This window comes from Hylobates moloch, unplaced genomic scaffold, assembly GCF_009828535.3.
Source record: "Hylobates moloch isolate HMO894 unplaced genomic scaffold, HMol_V3 SCAFFOLD_17, whole genome shotgun sequence".
NCBI classification, from domain to species: domain Eukaryota; kingdom Metazoa; phylum Chordata; class Mammalia; order Primates; family Hylobatidae; genus Hylobates; species Hylobates moloch.
In genome coordinates, this window is record NW_026652292.1 from 79,976,649 (window position 1) to 79,989,998 (window position 13,350).

The 13,350-nt window shown below is 50.3% G+C and overlaps 1 protein-coding gene across 2 annotated transcripts in view; it reads left to right on the forward strand.

Moving 5' to 3' along the window:
• Positions 1-13,350, forward strand: part of TRMT44 (tRNA methyltransferase 44 homolog) — a 40,845-nt gene that overhangs the window by 17,824 nt on the left and 9,671 nt on the right. For both annotated transcript variants that reach the window (XM_032135678.2, XM_032135679.2), the window contains exons 7-10: positions 5,526-5,632; positions 6,926-7,109; positions 9,434-9,866; positions 12,595-12,711. In XM_032135678.2, the coding sequence (XP_031991569.1) occupies positions 5,526-5,632; positions 6,926-7,109; positions 9,434-9,866; positions 12,595-12,711 (841 nt within the window). The remainder of the gene's footprint in view (positions 1-5,525; positions 5,633-6,925; positions 7,110-9,433; positions 9,867-12,594; positions 12,712-13,350) is intronic.

Below are 13,350 nucleotides of genomic sequence, written 5' to 3' on the forward strand. Positions count from 1 at the left end.
GATTACAGGTGCCCACCAGCATGCCCGGCTATTTTTTGTATTTTTGGTAGAGATGGGGTTTCACCATGTTGGCCAGGCTGGTCTCAAACTCTTGACCTCAAGTGATCCACCCACCTCGGCCTCCCAAAGTACTGGGATTACAGGTGTGAACCACTGCACCCAGCCACGATTTTGTTAATAACATTTTCTCTAGCTTTATTTTAAGGTTATAGTATATAATACACAAAATGTGTTTTAATCGACTTTTATGTTTATATTGTTGATAAGTCTTCTGGTCAAAATAGGCTATGAGTAGTCAGTTTTGGGGGAGTCAAAAGTTATACATGGGCCAGGTACAGTGGCTCACACCTGCAATCCTAGGTCTTTGGGAGGCCAAGGCGTGAGGATCACTTGAGTCCAGGAGTGCGAGACCAGCCAGGGCAACGTGGCAAAATCCTGTCTCCACTAAAAAAAAAAAAAATTAGCTGGACGTGGTGGCATGCACCTGTAGTCCCAGCTACGCGGGAGGCTGAGGTTGGGGGATCACCTGAGCTGGGGAGGTTGAGACTACGGTGAGCCGAGATTGTGCCACTGCACACCAGCCTGGGCAACGCAAGTAGACTCTGTCTCCAAAAGTTATACACAGATTCTTAACTGCATCTGTAGGGGTTCAGAACCCCCTAACCCCCACAATGTTCAAGGGCCAGCTGTATAGTAATAAAAACTGACAGTCATCCAGTGCTGTGTGTGGATGCCTTCCTAAAGGTAGATGTATTTTATGTACAGTAACTTACCGTAATCCGCACAACAGCACTGGGAGGTTGATTCTCTTATTATCCCCATTTTACAGGCAAGGAAACTGAGGTACCCTTGGGGAAGTTAGGTCAGCCATGTGTATGGCAAGCGGTGAAGGCAGAATTATTTACTCAGCTCTTGTGTTCTTGACCATCTGTTTTCACATTACAAAATTCCACTACATGAATCTTTGTGTGTAAATCGTAGTCCACTTCAAAAATATTTTTCCTACCTGGACTTTAAAGATTTTCAATACATATTGCCATAATGCTTTTCAAAAAGGTCCTACTTCAGATATACTTCATTTCAGCAAGAATTCTGAGCACTACAAGAGATGCATCCAATAGGAGAAAAAACAGCTGTACACATTTATCACATATTTGAGTGCCCACTACCTGCCAGGCACTCTTAGGTGCCGACGATTCAACAGTGACAAGAGCCCCTGCCTTTATGGTCATGGGCAGGGGGTGGGAGGCAGACAGCCTGCAGACACACAGCCACTGTGTGCAGCAGGTTGGAAGCTGGTAGTAGGTGCTGAGGAGGAGGCCGGGGGTGTTGCATAGTGGCCGCCACTGGAGAAGAGAACAGAACAGAGGCTGGGCCGGGGTGGGCTACAGACATCAAGATGCCTGGGGGTCTGGGCCTGACAGCACATCTCTTCCACGCTGTCAGCCAGCCCTGGGCACTAGAGCCGTGTGACCGTGGGGTTAAAGTGCACTCAGGTCAGTCAGACCTTGGTCAAGAGTAGCTTGCTTCTCCTGGTACTGAGGACAGAGAAATGACTCCCTAATGGGAAAAAAGTCATGAGTAGCCTCAGGAGCAGTCCTGGGACAGGTGATAGTGGCTCTGTGGGCATGGCCTCACTTTCCCAGGGTGGTGTGGGAGTGACCTCTCCCTCTGGGTGTGACTAGGTCACAGAGCCTCATCTGCCAGAGGGCAGAATGTTGTTTTATGAAATGAAAAAATGTTGACTTTTCATCATGGAGAATGTCAGGAATATACAAAAGTAGAGAGAGGAACGTAGGTACTCCACGTAGTCACCCAGCCAGCTGCAAGGATTATTCTTTTCTCTATCACTTACCCTCAAGCAGCTCCCACTGTTATTTTGAAACAAATCTCAGGCATATCATTTCATAGAAATAGAAAATAAAAAATAAGTAAGTAGAAAAATATTCCAAAACTATTTTTATGTTTTCCATTGGCCTCACTCCCTTTTTTTTTTTTTTTTTTTTTGAGACCTATCACCCAGGCTGGAGTGGTGCAGTGGCGTGATCTCGGCTCACTGCAGCCTCCGCCTCCCAGGTTCAAGGGATTCTTGTGCCTCAACCTCCCAGGTAGCTGGGACCACAGGCACGCACCACCACTACGCCTGACTAATTATATTTTTAGTAGAGACAGGGTTTTGCCATGTTGGCCAGGCTGATCTGGCTTCTGGCCTCAAGTGATCCACCTGCCTCGGCCTCCCAAAGTGCTGGGCCTCTACGCCCAGCCCCCCTCTTATTTTTTTGGAGACAGGGTCTCATTCTGTTGCCCAGGCTGGAGTACACTGGTGTGATCACAGCTCACTGTGGCCTCAACCTTCTGGACTGAGTGATCCTCCCACCTCAGCCTCCCGAGTAGCTGGGGCCGCAGGTGCACACTACCACGCCTGACTAATTTTGTGTTTGTTTTTTGTTGAAACAGGGTCTTCCTGTGTTGTCCAGGCTGGTCTCAAACTCTGGGGCTCAAGTGATCCTCCCACCTCAGCCTCCCACAGGGCTGGGATGACAATGTGAGCCGCTGCGCCAGGCCGGGGTGCTTACTCTTTGGTTGTATATTTACTCTTTGCTTTATTTTACAGTGATTGGCAGTTGCTTGTCCACTCATACATTACAGTACATTAGGAAATGTTTTCAAAACCTCAGGTTTGAGGAATGTTGGTAATCTAGCCAGTGCACTGGGGAGGCTCTGCAAATGTGTGTGCAGACTGTAGTTTCTCACACATGTCCCAGAATCGGCCTCTAAACTTGGCTGTGAAGTTAATGACCAAAGCTAAAGCAGTAGTGATGTGGTTGATTTCAAAATTCCATGTGTCCCCAGGTGAAAAAGCACCTTTGGGTAGGAAATTCAAGCAGCAGTGAGTAGGCCATCTGTGTAAGCCCAGACCCTAGGGAAGAGCTGGTGCTGGGGGTGCCCCTTGGAAAACGGGCAGAAGCTCTAGTTCTTTAGCTGAGGTTCCCCAGCAGCCTGCATCAGACTTTTCTGTGGGGTCGTCTGCCCTGGGGAGACCCTAGCCCGAGCACTTAGTCAGGAAAGGCCTGCTGATGAGAGTTCTGTATTCTAATCAAGTCTGTAGGTTTTTTCCTTGTTACCTCCCAACCTTCAGTCTCGGTGCTAAAATAGCCATGTTTATTCTAGTGTTAAATAAATGCCAGGAGTTCTGTCATGCTTTCTGCCTGGGAGGAGTGTGGCCAGAATGAGGGTGGTTCCGTTGACATGCACATGGTGTTTGTGGATTTTCTAGTGAATGATTTCCTTCCAGCTGCAGTTGGGTGGTTTCCATGAACAGGTACAATCTAGAAAGTCAAAGGCCAAGCGTAGAATATATGTAGAATATAACTTTTTTCTTTCTTTCAAAAACCTCATTTGATTGCAAGCAAGAGAGTGTTAAAAAACTAAAAACAAAACACCTGTTTATAACAACAGCCTGGTGGTGACACAAATTGTCTTAATTGTGTGAACCTGTATATGAAACAGGAATATTGGAATTTGCTGTGTTCAAAAGGCCAATTAAAACTTCATAAAAGCCAGGTGTGGTGGCTCACGCCTGTAATCCCAGCACTTTGGGAGGCTGAGGTGGGTGCATCACCTGAGGTCGGGAGTTCAAGACCAGCCTGACCAACATGGAGAACTCCCCCACCCCCCCCCCCCTCCCCCCCCCCCCCCTCCGCCCATCTCTACTAAAAATACAAAATTAGCCAGGCGAGGTGGCGCATGCCTATAATCCTAGCTACTCGGGAGGCCGAGGCAGGAGAATCTCTTGAACCAGGGAGGCTGAGGTTGCAGTGAGCCAAGATCGCACCACTGCACGCCAGCCTGGGCAACAAGAGCGATACTCCATCTCACAGAAAAACAACGGCCGGGCGTGGTGGCTCATGCCTGTAATCCCAGCACTTTGGGAGGCCAAGGCAGGTAGATCACGAGGTCACGAGATCGAGACCAGCCTGACCAACATGGTGAAACCCCCCCATCTCTACTGAAAATACAAAAATTAGCTGGGTGTGGTGGCAGGTGCCTGTAATCCCAGCTACTCGGGAGGCTGAGGCAGGAGAATTGCTTGAACCTGGGAAGCGGAGGTTGCAGTGAGCCGAGATCGCGCCACTGCACTCCAGCCTGGTGACAGAGCAAGACTCCGTCTCAAAAACGACAACAACAAAACAAAAAAACTTCATAAAACAGGTGGGGCTTTGATGTCTAGTGCTGTTGGCAAGATAATATAAAATATGATTATGGTCTTTACTAAATGTCACTTATGCTTTATTCATGCCATTTAAAGAGACAGATAGGCAAACTTATATCTAGAATGAGTGGGAATCAAGAATAAACAGTCCCAAAGGTTTGATATCTCTGTAGATTATACATATACCCTTGAACAACACTATTTTCAGTATTTTAACATCTATGTATATAGAAGCACATATGCTTATTGAAGAACCAGAGAGAGACAGAATTCCAGTTTTAGTTTTTTACTTATCATGTCTAAAACATTCTGGTGTTATAGTTTTGCTGTTAGAAAGAATAGCCTTGAAGAGTGAGTGTTCTCAGAATGTCTTCCCCATTATGATCAGGGAATAACTTCTGTGTACTTACCTTGGGGACTCATCCTACCACTGGAAAATTAAGAAGATTTTCAGTGGTTGTGTGGTCTCCCTTCCCCCTCTTTCCAGTTTTTACTGACAGAATTGCTATTGAAACTGTTGATTTCAGTAATTAATGATGGCCTGCTAATTACCAGAAAGGGTAGGGTGCCTATTTAAATTCTTAAATCATAAAAGCAAGCTGTCCTCGGCTTAACTGCAGAATTTGTCAGAATGGTTAGAGTGCCTATTCAGGGGGATCTTCATCACTTTCTGATAGTTTACAAAAGGCAATAGCCTAATGGTAAAGAATTTTGTGTATTTACATATGTAAATTCTCTGTCTATTCATAGACTTGGTTTCCTAGATTGAAAGGCCTGTGAGGCTAGACCCCTGTGTTGTATTATGCACTTAAATCAGCTTCAGACCTCTCTGCCTTTTATTCACCTCCTCCGAAGCCATTGCTTGCTCCCATACTCTGCCAGAGGTGAAACCGTTCCGTGGCTGTCTCTCCTAGAGCTCCTTCTCATGCCTATGGAAAAATCAGCTTTTAAATGATCCAAAGGCGATTAGCACTCAGAAAAGTGCTGTTAGTTTGTCTGGTGATTTCTCTACAAGTTGCCAGCGTTTCTTGCCCTCTAGGCAGACCTAGGGTGGATATATCGACTTCCCCGCTCTTGGTCATGCAGCAGGTGACTTCAGAGCCTGTACTGTGCTGTGCGGCTCTGTGCTGTGTGACTCCAGAGCCTGTACTGTGCTGTGTGGCTCTGTGCTGTGTGACTCCAGAGCCTGTACTGTGCTGTGCGGCTCTGTGCTGTGTGACTCCAGAGCCTGTACCCTCCCGCCGTGTCCTGCCCACGCAGTAGCTCTACATTGATTCACAAAACATTTTGTCTTGTTTTGTTATTCCTTTAGGAAGATGCAGTCACACCCAATGATAAGACCCTTTTCCCTGATGTTGATTGGTTAATCGGTAACCATTCTGATGAACTCACACCATGGATACCTGTCATTGCAGCCAGGTGAGAAGTAGAGGAGTTATCAGGTGAATGGCTGGGAAATGCTTCAGCTTCTAAATAGTGATGTCCAAAAGGGTAGCCACTAGCTGTGTGCGGTTGTCAAGCACTTGAACCGTGGGTAGTTCCAATTTTTGAGATGTTTGCATATTGCCTATATTGGGTTAAATTTAAAATAAATTCCACTTGTTTTATTTTACCTTTTAAAATATGACTACTGGAAAATATACAATTACTGAGATTGTTCACATTATATCTCTATTGGCCAGCACGGATTGGCACTGTGATTACTTCTACAGTATTTATATCCGGTGTCAAAAGAGGTGTCCTTTTTGGAAGTTTTTTTCTGAAAAACATGAGGCTTTGCCTTTAAAGGGGAAATCTACCCATCGATAGACCCTCTGCAGCCACAGTTGCCTCTGCACGGGGAGCTGTGTGTGTCCGAGAGACTTGGTCACAAAGCAGGTTGTGCTGCTGCGCATTGATGTTTCATTGCTGAGTCTCCTTATCGCAGGTTCTTCTGAGCTGTTTTCATTCTCAAGGAGTAACTAGGTTAAAGATCAGGTCTTCACTCGGGCTTGGTTGTGCTTCCCTCTAACAGTTCCTATTAAAAGCTGACATCTTAAAGTACTTCAAGAAGTTTTAGATGATGCTTGATAACAGTAACTGTGAAAAAAAATCATTTTTATCAAAGTAATTAGATTCATATTTTATTGAAAAGATATACTGTGTTGCCTTATTTCTAGAAATTAACTTGGGGAAGGCTGTAATTCATCTTTTAATGTGAAAAGCAATATTACACAGCCACAAAGACAAGGAGATCATGTCCTTTGCAGCGACATGGGTGCAGCTGGAGGCCATTATCCTCAGCAGACTGTTGCAGAGACCGAAAACCCAATGCCGCGTGTTCTCACTGATAAGTGGGAGCTCAACACTGGGTACACAGGGACATCAAGATGGTAGCAGTAGACACTGGGGACTGCTGGAGTAGGGAGTGAGGGAGAGGGCAGAGGTTGAAAAACCCCCTGGTGGTTACTATGCTCACTGCTTGGGTCATGGGATCTGTCTTACCCCAAACCTCAGCATCTTGCAGTACCCCCATGCCACAAACCTGCACACGTACCCACTGAAGCTGAAATAAAAGTGGACATTATATACAAAAAAAAGAAACCATACTGGCCAGGAACATCACTCCCCTATTTTGCCCTGATACGCGATTGCCATGTGGCTTTGTGCCGAATTTCCTTGACTGCGTCTGCTCAGGATGCTTGACACTGTGGTTGTTGGTTCTTTTTGGAGGTCTTCCTACAATTGCCGCTTCTTTGTCCTCCCCTGCTGCTTCTTTGACTTCGTTGGAAGATACTCCCGGAGGCACAGTAAGAAGACTCAGTACCGGGAATACCTTGACTTCATTAAAGAAGTGGGCTTCACCTGTGGGTTTCACGTGGACGAAGACTGCCTCAGGATTCCTTCAACCAAAAGAGTATGTCGTGATTCTCATTGTTGTTCTTGGCAGTGTGTCGGCATTCAGATGGAGAGCTCAGGGCTCTGTCACAGAGCCGTGAACCATGCTGTAACGTTCACAATGTTCCAGAATGTGCCGGTGCTGATTTCTGTGCCTCTGTCACCGACGAGGCCCAGAGGCTTGTTCTGTCCCGTGGTGCCCTCCTTAAAGGCACCCCGGTGCTCCCTCCTCCAGGCCTGCAGGAGCCCTCGCCAAGCCCTCCTTGCCTCTCCAGAAGCTCTGAGTGGCCCCAGGGGACCTGCCCAGAGGAGGCCTCAGTGTGGCCTGTGGCTGAACTCCCTGTGGAAAGTTCCTGCTCCTTCAAGTCGCAAATAATTGGCTGCGATTGAAGTGTGTTTCAGAAGTTCACAATGATTTCCCATTTTCTCATTAAAGGCCTAGTTCATTCAGATTCACCTGAAATGTCATTTGGGCAGAAGTTGGCGCGGGGGCTTTCTGTGAGCAGTGGGACTGTGCCTCTGACCTTTGTGTGGACAGGGCAGACTTATGCCCTCTTGCCGCTCCGAGGACTTGACCTTTTGAAAGTACCGTGGAAGTGTTTACAGCAGCTCACCTCAGTCTCTGGTAACTTTATTTGACAAGACTCTGTGGCTGGTAGACAGTGTGCTTTTAAAAAATAACCCCATCGTGTCCAGGCCACAGAGTTTGATGGCTGCCTTAGCAGGAAAGGGCCCGGCTGATCTGAGCGAAGCCTCGGCTCTGCTGCTGCCCGCCGTGCACTCGGGCTGATTACAGAGCTCCACAAGCCTGTCCTCATCTGTGAGACCAGGAGGAGGCTGCCCGGGGCTTTGTGGGGGCTGGACGGGATGATGTCTTCAGAGCCCACAGCGGGGAGGGCATGTCGTGGGCACTCGCTGGCCAGCTGCAGTCATAGCCGTGCACCAGGAGCAGCGCTGGCTGGTGGCACAGGCCTCAGGGCCGCTGGTGCTGTCATTGCCCTGCTACCGTGGGAAGTTACCTTAGGACTCGCTGCTGAACCATCCCGTCATCCTCTCAGTGTCCTCTGTTTTTGGCAAGTCTTGGGCTTCTGAGGTCAGAATTGATTTGGAGAAACTGCTAAAGTTTGGGTCCTCTGGGCAGGTCCGTGGAGCCCGTGGCTTTGATTTTTGCACTTGCTGCCCCATTACTAATTGGTAGAGACCGTGGACTGTTGCTTCATCTCTCTGAGCTTCAGTTTCCTTATCAGTGGCAGGTTTGGGGATCAAATGTAAGAGTGGATGTGAATATGCTTTGTCATTTTTAAAGCAGTTCACACACAGCACATGTCTGGTGGGGACTGGGTGTGTGACAGGCACTGAGAATTTAAAATCCCACCGGAAGAGCTGGGGAGCAGAGGTGTGGCTGTCACATAGTGAGGACGTCGGATTCCTTATCACCTGCGCCTGGCCTTGTAGTTGATGCCTGGAGAAGAAGCCCAGAAATGAGGCGCCCTTGCCATGGTTGGCTGGGCCTGGTTGTCCGGAGGGGACTGTCTGAAGGGCACCCTCCGTCGGGGTGTGCCACGAAGGGAGGTGAGCACGCATGAGCACCTCTATGGCTCCAGGCCCTCTGCACAGCCCCCGTGTGCACTCGCTGGCTCTGGCAAGGTGGGGACAAAGCTGCTTCCCTTCCAAGCCCCTGGGGCGCTCTGCAGTGTTACCATCAGCATGTGCCCCCCGGGGCGGCTGAGGGGTGGAGTGAGGGGTGGCAGCAGGAAACCTTTAGGACGGTGCGGCTGCCGGGCCCAGGGGTGTGGACTCTGAGTTTAGGTGCCTTTGTTAGATCTTGTGAAGGTCCAAGTAATGAGAGGGAACCATGGGCTTTTACTGTTTTATTAATTTTTAAGTCACTTATATTGGTGTCAGTTTTTATTTTCTATTTATTTATTTATTTTGCTCTTGTCACCCAGGCTGGAGTGCATTGGCACAATCTTGGCTCATTGGCCTCTGCCTCCTGGGTTCAAGTGATTCTCCTGCCTCAGCCTCCTGAGTAGCTGGGACTACAGGTGAGGGCCACCATGCCTGGCTAATTTTTGTATTTGTAGTAGAGATGGGATTTTGCCATGTTGGCCAGGCTGGTCTGAAACTCCTGACCTCAAGTGATCCGCCCGCCTTGGGCTCCCAAAGTGCTGGGATTACAGGAGTGAGCCACCATACCCAGCTGGTGTCAGTTTTTTAAATCAGGATTTTTTCATGATAGACTTTTAAAACTTGTGATTTGTACTCCAGGATGAGAGAATTCCATGGAGAACGTTGAAATAGACTAGCCAGCTAAAATACTTGCTTTGCTCTTTTCAAACTCAGGTCTGTCTCGTTGGGAAATCCAGAACATACCCTTCCTCCAGAGAAGCTTCCGTGGATGAAAAGAGGACTCAGTACATTAAGAGCAGGCGGGGCTGCCCTGTAAGCCCACCTGGCCGGGAGCTTTCCCCTTCTCCACCCTGGGTTGCTGCTGGCAGTGCTGGTCACTGTGACGGTCAGCAAGCTCTGGACACCGGGGTCGGGTGTGTAGCCAGGGCCTGGGCTGCTGAGCATGGAGCAGGGTCCCAGGCTGAAGGACCCTGGCTACCTGGATTTCATCCTAGAGAAAAGGCTGAGCGCGTAAGAAACTGTGCCGCCCTGCCGCGAGATTTTATTGACCAAGTAGTTTTGCAAGTGGCGAATTTATTGTTAGGTGGAAAGAAATTAAACACAAGAAGTTCTCAAAATGGGAGTTTGAAGACCTGGAACGGGGGAGGTAAGCTGCCCACCACCTTAGGGGCTAGCATGCTCCCAGGCTTGAGGGCAGGAATTCACGTCTTCATAACCGACATGGAATGGTGTGGCCCTGTGACTACACACACTTTGAAAAAGCCGTTGATGGTGGGTGAATAGGCTCTCTTCAAGCAAATTCTTTAAAATTTTCCAAATAGTTCTTACAAACATAAAGGACTTTGTTATTTCCAGGGAGGAAGGCCAAGGCCAGGCCAGGGAGTGACAGAGTTTGGACCCTTAATTAACTTTTACCAAACATGCAGGTTTAGGGGCTAGAACTACTCATTTTCAATCTAGAAATTATCCAAAGAGAAAACAGGTTACTGAGTGCAAGCAAAATGCACTGTCCCCTTGAGTATGTGGTAAGATTTGGAGCTGTTGTGATTCGATAATTTAATTCTCTTTGAAATCCCCAAAACACAACAATCAGCCATGGCAAAAGGAGAAAATTACATCGATTGTTCTCATGGGGTGAGTGGTGTGCTGAAACTATGTTCTCATGGGGTGAGTGGTGTGCTGAAGTTAAAGGCATTCAGTGAGCCAGCCAGGGCTGTAAGGACCTCGCCTCCTTCCGGGCAGGGATACTGCTTGGCCGCCAGAGGGTGGTGTAGAGCTGCAGCCGGAGCCTGGCTTCTCTTGCAGTTTTGGGAACTGGAGAAGGGCACGGAGCCCCATCCCCTCTGTCAGTGACTCCTGCCTGGCTGCCCATTTGAGGGAAACCCTTCCTCTCCAGGCCTTGCTTTCCTCACCTGTGAATGTTGGGACAAAATCATGCCCGTTTCCTTCTTTATCCTTTGTCCTCTTGCACCATGTGTATGTGGGATGGGGCCGGGCCATCGAGCACAGACAGCCCCTCCAGAAATCATTCGAACCTGATGGCACCTGGTCAGCAGAGCCTCTAGCCATCTGGCGAGAGGGGCCCTGGCTCAGTGGCTGATGGGGCCGACTAGCTGCTTGCAAACCACCAGGTACCATGGGGTCTCTGGGTTGGCCCCGCTGACTAAAGGCACCCTGCTGTGGTGGGGCTGGAGCACAGAGGAAGAAGGCTGAGGCTGGCAGAGCGTGGAGCCCACCACAGGCAACTGGGCCCCGGAGCCCCAGGGACATCAGTGTGGTCTGAAAGTTCCCATGTTCAGTAAACAGTGACAGTTCTTGAGTGCAGTTTGACCTTTAAATTCCCAGGAGATGAGGGGCGCACAGACATCAGCTGTGCCTGGGATGGGCAGCTTTCAGTGGGTGAGGAGGAAGGAGGAACAGACCTGGAGATGGAGAGTGGGGATGGCTGAGCGGTGGGCTCAGTCCTGCCTGCCCCTTGGAACCTGGGAGCCAGGGTGCCTAACAGGCCCTGGGCCCCCGTCCCCATCAGATTGGTGTCCGTGGGTCTGGGGCTTGTTGGGGACTCTCCATGTGGCCTTGCTGTGAGAAGGGAGGAGCTGTGCCCTTGGCCTTTCAGCCCACTGCCTTCCTCCCGCCCACAGGTGGCCTTCAGGGCCTTTGGTCGCCCCCACCCAGCCTGTCCTCAGGCAGGCACCTCTGCATTTCTGTGCCTGTGGGCCATATGTGGCTCTGTCTCCAGGACCTCACCCATCCTAGCTCGGCGTCTGTCCCTGTGGGACATTGCTGAGAAATAGGGTAGGAAAGGGCCCTGCCCTCTAGAGGCTTCAAGTCCTGCCTGGCTAGGAGTCAAGACCGCACACGCCAAAGGATGAGTAACCAAGAGGTCGGATGTGCCAGGCCCGGAGGCACCCATGGCTGCGAGAGTGAGAGTCCCCGTTATGGAGTCCGTGCTGGGCCAGAGCCGGGGGGACAGGGAAGGCTGACTGGGACAATATGTTATCTTTTTTAAAACACTCACACTCCTCTCAGAATGGATTTGAGACAGCCGAAAGGTGGACTCAGAAGGTTGGCCAGGCTGGGTCCAGACCCCCCTGATCTGTGGGGGTCCGACAGGCTCAGCTGCATGCAGACAGGCGCCGTCTCCTCTGCTCTCTTGCAGCTTGGGAGGGTGCGGATAAGACATGAAGTGCAGCGCCTGGCAGATAGGAAGTTCCTGGCAAATACACGCAGGAAAACCAGCTTTCATTCATATCCAATTTGATGTTTCAGTAATAAATGACTTTATTGTCACCAGGTTTTCTGATTAGAGCGTTTTGAAATACATGCAGGCTCTCAAAGCAGAAATTCGAATGGGAAAGAGACCATCACTGTGGTATCTGTGCTGTTCCTTTTTTTAACGCCTAGCATGGCCTTGCTGGCCACCCTAGAGCTGGTAGCGCCAGGCTGGCTGCCCCATGGTTGGAGCAGCCACTGGGAAGGCTCAGGCCCCAGGCTTGCCAGCTTGGCCTTCCTCCTTTAGTCTGAGAAACCCTGGCTCCAAACAGCTACCCCCCTTCATGGGTCACCAGTGAGAAGAGCTTGAGGTGACTACCCAGAGCAGGCCGCATCACCTGACACCTGGCCCTGTGCGGGCATGGGGCATGTGTGGGGCTGCGCCTTGTCAGACTGCGCCACCTCAGCTGGGTGGAGACACCGCGGCCCTCACGGTTTGGCTGCAGTGTGGTGTGGGTTAGGTGAGATGGAATCGTGGTCCTTCATGCTGGAGTGCATAAAGCGTGTGAGTGTATGGAACTGAAATGGACTGTTTCTGCCTGTGTGACAGGTTCGTAATATTTTATTGTTGTTTTGGGGAAAAAAACCCCATTTGTCCACAGAGAGCCTATCTCTGGCAGAAGTAGCCAATGAGCTGGACACGGAGACCCTGCGGAGGCTGAAGCGGGAGTGTGGGGGCCTGCAGACGCTGCTCCGGAACAGCCACCAGGTGTTCCGAGGTATGGAGTCCGCCTCTCCCCCGCTGTGCTTTCCTTCTTTTTCCCCCTTTTTTCAGTTAAATAATGTTTTCTTTTAGAGTGGTTTAGACTCACAGAAGAATCTGGCAGAAGCACCAAGTTCCGCAGTGCCCCACCCAGCTCTGACATGGGTGGCATTTGACCTCAGGGTGGGACGTGGGTCACCTCATTCCCTCCTTGCTCCTCTGGACCTCGTCCCATGCGATGTCCCCAGGCTGGTCTCCCTCCCCCTATGCTGTGCTTGCTGACGCCTCAGCTGCACTTGCTCCATGCAGGACAGAGCAAGTCGGGCAGCCGCTGGCCGGGCCCCTCTTGGCTGAGGGTCATTGTTTGGCGTCATCTTTAGCTGCTGCAAACTGGAAGCATCCCGAGCCACAGAGCCAGAGTGGGGAGTGGGAAGAGTGAGCCCTGCCCCACAGGCGGAGGCCTGGACTCCTGTGGCCCTCGCCCCGCGGGCCTGGGCAAGGGGAGGTCCTGGTACCCAGCTCTCCTGCTCCCCAACACCCTGTGACTCCAGGACTGCCAGGGTATAGGGAGGCAGGAGGGCCCTCCACCCGCTTGGCCATTCACTCAGCCCTCAAAGCAAGGCAGACACATCCCTGGCTTGCCGGAGCCGGCGGT